General features: G+C 36.1%; 1 protein-coding gene across 1 annotated transcript; it reads left to right on the top strand.

Moving 5' to 3' along the window:
* Window positions 1-933: 933 nt before the first annotated feature.
* Window positions 934-8,628, top strand: LOC128014315 (CD44 antigen; the record flags this gene model as incomplete). The annotated part of the gene is given in 3 exon segments (XM_052597793.1): window positions 934-1,185; window positions 4,604-4,685; window positions 5,218-8,628. Coding segments are annotated over 3 exon segments (461 nt in total), but the record flags the coding sequence as incomplete, so codon positions are not given.
* Window positions 8,629-8,841: the final 213 nt, after the last annotated feature.

Genomic DNA, 8,841 nt, shown 5'->3' with positions numbered 1-8,841 from the left:
CAAAGAGCAGTACCACAGTAGTCCAAATGACGATGCATTGCATTTGCAGTCCACTCTTAGTAGATTTTAAAACACTGATGGTAGATTTTCATACCCTTACCATCTTTTACCAAAACTAGCCATCACACACTAAATGACTGAGGATCACACACTACTCACACAGAAACGTGCGCCTTGAACAAATGAAAACAATATGTCATATATATATATATATATATATATATATATATATATATATATATATATATACCGTAATTCAAAAAAAGCAGGCCTTTATTTCTAATTCCATCTGTTTGATAAGTAATTGTTTTAAATAACCCATTTTAAATTAAAAGCGATAGCGTTCCAGTGGACAAAGATCATAACACTAGCACAGAATCAGTTCAGAATCAATCATCAAAAGAATCAGTTCGGTTCAGACGCTCTGTGTGTCGGTCTGCTTCACGCTGAATCACACATGTGCAGTATCATCAGCTCCTCGGTTCACGAATCAGACGCGTCTGACAGAAACGGTTCTCAGTTCAGTGTACTGGTTATCCGAAAACTGATGCAACTGATGCGGTTCTTGACTGGAAAATAAGAAACGCTCCGGCAGTGGGCGTGTACGTTCGTTATCTGGCTCTCCTGCACAAATTTCCCCCCGGCCTATATTTAAGACCGGCCTTAATTTTATCTCTTAAGCAGAACAGTTCTGTAGATCAGTGTTATCTTTGAATTCATGTGTACATGCATCAGTTTTACTTGTTCTTAAGTTTCCAGAAAAACCCTGTCAAACTTTCCATCCCTGCACAGATCGATTCATTTCTTTAAAAATGACCGCATAAATGCTAAGCTGTTTTGATTTAGTTTTGGCAGTGATGCTGGTTGTCAAATAAATTCAAGTAATACCTATAAGACACCAAGTTGTAGTTCTGCATATTTTTCATTCGACAGAAGTCACAACACACCATACAAATGCTGGAGGGGATGAGTCTGAAAATTCAGCATCTGAAGACACATTTGTGTCTGAGTCCTCCACTCCAGTTGACTGGACGCAGAGAAGCCCCACACAGATCCCAGTGGAACAGAACCGCACTGATCAAGCAGATGATCAGATAAACCATGATACACGTGGTACAGAGCTCACAACTTCCTCAGGACTGAGTAAGACAGCATCTATCAGTGAAACACCATCAAATAAAACAGGTGACATTTTCTGTTTAAAGTCATGGGGATTTGAACCATATCTATCTTATCATGAGTTCATTCTTTACAAAATATACAGTAATACACTGTTCTGTTTCTTAATTGTTACTGAAAATGACTTCTTCCCTCTTCTTTAATCTGTTCTGTTACTGTGCTTCTGTTTTTCTTTTATGTAATTAATTGCAAATTCATTCTGAGTATACTATTTGCTTTAAGGCATGATTAAACAAAATCATTATAAGGCATGAAAAAAACAAAAACGCATATGCTCGTTAGGTATGTTTTGAAGCATGAGCTGCACTGTAAAAAAATTCTTGTTGTTTTTACAAAAACTTTTTGGCAGCTGTGGTTGCCAGAATAATTTTGTAAAAATACAGAAAACTGTAAACACATTTACATCAAAAACTGTTAATTTTACAATATAAAGCTGTAATTTACAAACAAGAAAATGTGAATATAAACCAGTAAATTCAACAACACACAAAATTACATCTGTTTTGTACCTTGAAAATACTGACAACCACCATAATAATAAAGATGGTACTGTATAAGAGAAAGCCACATGAAGTATCAAAGCTCATCACAAGTAGCTTCACCACAAGCAGAAGTATATATTAACATATAGAAGGTGCACATTTATGGAAACACAAAACACCATCATGGTAACACACGTGATACTTAAATAATGCAAAAAACTTTCATTAAGCAACAGAAGATGTAACATAAAGCTCAAATGTACATAACTGATAACAAGAACTATTTAAAAACATGATTATTTAAACAAAATACTTTCAAACGTGGAGTGTCACGCAGGGAATTCTGGGAATATCAGTTTACAGTTTTAGACTGTAAATTATACATTGATTTGTTCTTTTTTTACTTCTAAAAGCTGTATAATTAACAGAATTTTACTGTAAATTTACATTAAATGCTTTGTTAGATCTTTTACAGTTTTTCCCTGTATATAGTACGGGAACTTACTGTTAACCTATTATCAGTTTTTTTCCGTAGCGTTTTTACAACATTTTACAGTTAAAATTACACTTATTTTTCACAGTGTGGTTTATGTTGGTCATATGCTGGCCCTAAGCTGATCCTGAGCAGGAGCTAGTTGCTGAGGACCAGCTTAAACCAGTACCAATGCTTCAAAACACACATGATCAGAATATACTTTTTATGTATTCTTTTTTATACAGGGTTAGGTCAGGGATCTTCAACAACTCCAGTCCTGGAGGCTGTCCTGCAGGCTTCACTATCAATCCCTGTTTGAACCCATCTGTCTTTTAATTGAATGCAATTCTGAACAGGAAGGTTTCCAGTCCTGCACCTGCAGGGTTTACTGCCAAACCCACTTAAACAAACCTGAACCAAAGTAATCAACTCTTACTAGGCATGCTAGAAACTTCCAGGCAGGTCTATCGAGGCAAGTTGGAGCTAAACTCTGTAGGTCAGCAGCTATCGATGTCAGGACAGATCCTGAGCTCCTGTAATCATAATCTTACACGTTAAAATGCCCCGATACCAAACGCAGATACCACACAGCATGTGATAAGTGCCATATTCAGACAAGAAACTCTGACAGACAGCAGAATGGAGTTATTAGAGATTAAGGTTGTCTACATAGGATATTTATGCAATGAATATAATGTTAAACATCCAGTATTTACGCCTGTATAGCTGACATGCGCAAGCTAATAAATAATTCCCATTATTACTGGAAAGTTTGTAGTTCGGTCAGATTTGTCAGAAACAAGTAAGTAAAACAATGCACAAGTTACTTAAAGAGCGAGAGAGAGCGTGCTAACTTCTGTTGTGTGATCTTTGATGTTCACTCAGCACACGCATTTGGATTAAAACTAAATCTTAAAAAAGACAGTTTATAGGGGCATTCACTATAAAAATAATTTGCGCTAGCGAGTATGTTACTACTGTCCCTCTCGTTCTGCAACAGTACAAACACATGCACATGTTGTGTGTTTTGCTTACTTGAGTGTTTCTGCATTATATGAGTGGCTTTGGAATATTAATCACAGCACATTTCATGTAAAAAAAATAAAAATAAAATCCAACTTCTATTTGTGAAAATATCCCAGGTGATTTTAACAAGTGGTTCCCGTCATTATTGCAGAAAAGTGTGTGATTATAGTACTAAGTCGCTGCAATGAAGCTCTAATACTCTAATCTTTTATTTTATTATTTATTTATTTTTTTTTACTAGTGGGTACAGGACACTATAGGTTATTTATGTAAGTGAGGATAGCAAAATGTGATAAATTATATCCAACAATTCTTTATACAGTGGACTACCAGTAAAACTGATACAAATTTGGGACCAAAAATTATTCAGACCAGGTCTTGGGAAATAAATTGTTATTAAGATGAATTAGTTATTGTCATATTTTATTACCATGTTCTAAACTATAGAGAATAAACTCTGATAATGTGAAAGGTTCAAGGTGTCTGAATAAATTTTGGTTTGACTGTATCTATTTAGTAAATTAATTTAACCAGCTAACATTATACATTCTCTTTTGGTTTATGTACCCAATATAAAAAAATAACAACTGAAATAAAAATATCGGTATTGGTTACTTGGTATCAGCAAGTACCAAAAATATAAGTATAGTATTGGGTGAGTACTGGAAAAAGTGGTAGCGAGGGTAATTGTTAAACTCAGCAGGACACTGACCCTTCAGGACTGGAGTTAAAAACCCTGTTTTAGGAGGTATGATCACCACCCTTGACGGATGGGGAAAATGAAGGGCTGTGTTTTTTTCATAGTACATATACAGTCGCAATGCTACTCATTAAGTACAGCTTTGTCTGAATTAAACTGTGGAATTAACTGTGGAATTAGAATTTTGAATCCCATGATTACATTTGCAGTACAAACACAAATGCAAAACAAAGATGATCCTGAGTGTTGTTGAATATATTAAATCTGTCAAATTCAATTCAATTCAAGTTTATTTGTATAGCGCTTTTTACAATACAAATCGTTACAAGGCAACTTTACAGAAAATTTTGTTTCTACAATATTTAGTAGTAGCTAGTAGTTTGTGCACATTTGACAGGATTTTAGAAAAAATGAAAAATAATAATAATAATACAAGACGTAGTCAAAAGCAGCATGTTTTTAAGTTAATTGGATGCTTGTCCCTTACAGCTTTTGGTTGTCTAAAAATTGTAAATATCTGTTTGATTATTTGCTGATGGCAGACAAACCAGCAGTTGTCCTCAAATATTGGGAGAACAAACGAAAAGGGAAAAGCATGAAAATATATATTTTGTCTATTAAGAACACACACCCAAACTGCTGACATAGTGATTATTTAGCAATTTGCACTCTGACTTGCACAACTGCATTGCTTTTTCTTTATTGCTTGGTTTGAAATAACATCTTGATTCTTATCCTCAGACTGGCTCATCCTTTTGCTCACCATCATTTTGGCAGTTCTTCTCATTCTGTTTGTCTGTGTTATTGTAGCAAACAGAAAAAGGTACGTTGTACATACAAAAATACCACCAGCCTCACACACTTGTCAATTTGTACTTGTCTACTTGTGTTATTTACTGAATGTTCTTGAATGTGTGTAAAAGAACATTTGATTGACACAGCTATTATAAAAGCTAAGTTGCTAGTCTTGCCAAGTGGGTTTAGAAACCACGATATCATCACTGTCGTGTAGATGAACATACGCTGCTTTTCTAAAGGAAGGCTTGTGGTTTCTTAAATGTAATACTTCAATGTTGCTTGGGTGGGGTGTGATAGTGTTGGCGTTTATCAGAGCTGGGATCATCTTGCTTGTACTTCCTCTCTATGCGTGCACCCACAAGTGTGGGTATTGAACAGGCCCTAAATGTCTTTTAAATCAAGTGCACTTATGCACATATGTGCTCCAAAAGAATAAACAGACAGTAGACAACATTTTATAATAAAAATGACAAAATACAGAAACAAAGCTGCCAGCAACTGATTAAGTTACAGTGTTATTGGGTTTTAGTGAATGTGCATGTTTTATTTTCCCACAGATGGTGTGGCAAGAAACAGAAATTGATTATTACAAAAGAGAGCAGCAGAGAAGGAAATGGTACAGCAGCTTCATTCACAAAGCAGCAGGAGAATGTCAAACTCATGAATACTGAATCTGAGATCTAATGTAACAGATCAGTGTGGATAAGTGAATGGAGGAAACCCAGAGGAATGAGAACACCAGCAGTTTTTCACGAACACCTTACAATAAGGATGCACTAATATGCCTTCATTCATGCTGAACTAATGCACAGATAGTCTTGAGATGATGGATGATTTGTAAAGAACTAAGCCACTCATTACTTACATCAGCATCTGATCAAATGTTTGATTAATAGACCCGGTTTCACTGACTGATCTTAGACTAAACCAGGATTAGGCCATAGTTCAATTAGGACATTTAAGTCATTTTATTATTGTGTTCACCACAGTGAGTCAAAGTGTGTACAGTATTCCAACTTCCAGCTGTCTGGTTTAAAAAAAAAAGAGCATTAGCTAAGTATTTGCAAAGATATGACTTGTAGAGGCACCTGACTCTTAAGTAATATGCTCCCATGGTAATGACTTTAATTTGTCTTTGACATTTCTATCAAAGCACAACTACAGATATATTTTTTTTTGTAATGTAAAAAAACAGTACTAGCCTAACTAAAATAAGTTTAATTAGGTCAAACATTATTAGACACTAGTAAACAGTCAGTAATTAAAATCAAATAAAAAACGAGCAATAACACAAATAAATTCAACAGAGAAAATACTTATAAAATAAGAAATTTAATTTTTAAAAAAGTAAAATAAAACTGCATATTCGTAACTGTATATATTATAGATTAAGTCTTGTGAAAGCTACACAATTCAAGGGCAGTGAGTGATTATCTCTAACTGTTTGTTGAACGTTAATGAAAGACAGCAGTAAGTGAATTAGGCTGTTGTCCTGTCCTGTCACCCAATCACAATGCTCACCATCACCAGCACCTGTTGTCAATCATCTCATCATAACAATACACAGCTCAGAGACCAACTTTGTCTGGCCTTGTGTGAGAAAGAGCTCCTTTTACCTCTTCTCTCACATGTCTTCTGAGTATCTTTGTGAGCAGCATGTTCATCACTACTTGGCACCACCTAGATGAGATGTGCTCCAGTCCTCCATCACCTTCCATGATCTCCAGCATCACCTGCAACACAGTAGTCTTGCATAGCCAGACCTCCAGACTGATGGCTGAAAGTCTGGAATTCATGGCAGCTTTCATTGGTCAAGACCCACCCATGATGCCGTTTGACCGACATGTCAAACAATAAATCAAAGTTTGTTTTGCTTAGCATCACGTTTCAGGACATGAAAATGTCACCATTATTAACAGACCATTGTGTAAAACTCTCGGACGTTTTTGAAAGATTCTGTGCCACGAACTTTAAGTATTTCACAAACTTTTGAAACTCCAGTGTTTAGTTAATAATGATAAGTGCTCGTTGCCACAGTTGTAAACACTGGCTTTCTTTTTTCATGAGGGGGTTTGGTGCCATGGCATCTTTGTTTCCAGGCTGAATGTTAAAGAACGCAACACACACGTCTCCTGGAAATCCTGTAAAATTCAACCAATCCATTGACAACTTTGACACTCCTAAAGTGTTTCCACTTTTGTGTGCCATATGCATCAGACATTTAGCCAACGGTCCATGGGCGTGATGTCTGAGGCTGAGACTAGCAACACAATAACAAACTATACTATCATCCAGACATTCATTCCAACCTGCTGCATTTCGGTTTACTTCCCGTTGTTTCATATTCCGCACCACTGTCCATATGCCTTCAAGTCTGGTGATTTCATAACAGTGTCACTTTAAAACCTAGTGCACAGATTCAATATAATGAAAACATCTGATTTTTCTAAAAAGAAAATTGTGATGTAATGATTTATTAAATCAGATTCCTGGAAGTTGAAATACATGGCTTTGAAACATTTTTGTAATTCATTCACACTGTTAGTAGCTTACTAGATGTTGATAGGGAATTAATACACATGTAGTTACCAATAAATCATAATGCTTAATTTATTAATCATTGCCTGGTTCCCCAAAACGTTCTTATCGCTAAGTAGTTCTTAACCTATTCCTTAACCTCTCTCTTAACCTTACGGCTTGATTCCTGACACGTTCGTATGCTAAGTATATCTTCTGTAAGTCAAACTTTAGTAAGGTTGGTCTGGAGCATTCGTAAGCTCTCTCTTAGCGTTGTTTGAGCTCAAGACTCTAGTCGCTGCCACTGTGCAGCAGTCTTTCGAAACCAGCGCAGCACAGTACAAGTCAAACTATGGTATGTTGATAATGTTGTGGCTCAACAATGATTTTATCTTATGGACATTTTAAGACTAATCATAAAATATGTTTGCAATGGATACAGGCCTATTTATGAAGTTGACTTTATGTGGTATCAGAACTAATATGGTGGTAATTAGCCTAGGCTATTTCTTAATGTCATTAAAGCATTTAAATTGTCAATAACTTCTGACAATTAATTTGGCTCTAAATGGCTAAGATCTATAAATGTGTAAGCGTGGTGGTGTCCAGTAAGCGACCAACAATGGCAGCGATCCAACGTGTCCTTGTATTGAATCAAAGATGGTGCCGGCCATTGCTGGCATCTCCAGAGTCTTGGGCCTGGTGGATGGCACACTCATCCCTATCGCCAATCCATCAGTGATTGATCAGGCGTACATATGGCGAAAAGGAGATGCGGCCATAAACGTGCTGGTTATAGTGGATCATAGGGGTCTGATCTAAATGTTAAAATAAATGTTACTGGAATAATCTGAGGAATGTTTCATTTGCATAGAACGTGTTGTCTTTCTTAACGCCGCCTTCGCTTGAAGTGGAAAATCAATTCCTGAGCAATCGATGGCAAATAATTCAGCACCTTCACTTGGGACAGCGCCTTTGTAATGTTGAACGTAAGAGGCAGCGTGTTAAGAAGCTTCCTAAGGGACACTTTGGGGAACACACTTAGGAACATAAGCAACTTTGGTAAGATATATCTTTCGAGTCTTCTTAGCATGCTAAGAATGAGCATAACGTGTAACCGGGCCCAGATTAATTCTTTATTCATTGCTGATTGGCCAACAGGCAATAAATGGCTTAGTTTCGCATGAGTCATATGTTAGCTGTGCATTAGTTCATTAATGCATTAATGCATGAAGAAAGCAAACACACATCTATGTTGTACTGCATGCTGTTGCATCTCTCTGTGTTAGATTTTTTCTTAATATTAATTTTGTATTAAAATATTAAATGACTGGTTACTTTTAATGTTATACTAGTGCCCTTGCTTGGTATATCACCAGTGCTGTTCAGATAAGTCAACTTGTCATTGAGCACGAATCAAGAAAGATTATTCAATAAAGTTGTTACTATTACTTTGTCTCCTGCTTTCTGATCCTCCTTTCAGTTCTCTTCCATTCTGCAAGAGTAAAGTTAAGATGATAATGTGTCCACTGCTTTGAATGCCAGATCAGGCAACTGGAAATTTGTTCTCGAGTACAAGTACTGTTACATTGCTGAAAGTACACATTTACAACTACTGGTGTTAAAACAAATTATTGGGTAAAAGCACAAAATACTCTTTACAA

This window comes from Carassius gibelio, chromosome B25, assembly GCF_023724105.1.
Source record: "Carassius gibelio isolate Cgi1373 ecotype wild population from Czech Republic chromosome B25, carGib1.2-hapl.c, whole genome shotgun sequence".
Lineage (NCBI taxonomy): Eukaryota > Metazoa > Chordata > Actinopteri > Cypriniformes > Cyprinidae > Carassius > Carassius gibelio.
This window is presented reverse-complemented; position numbering and strand designations above follow the sequence as displayed.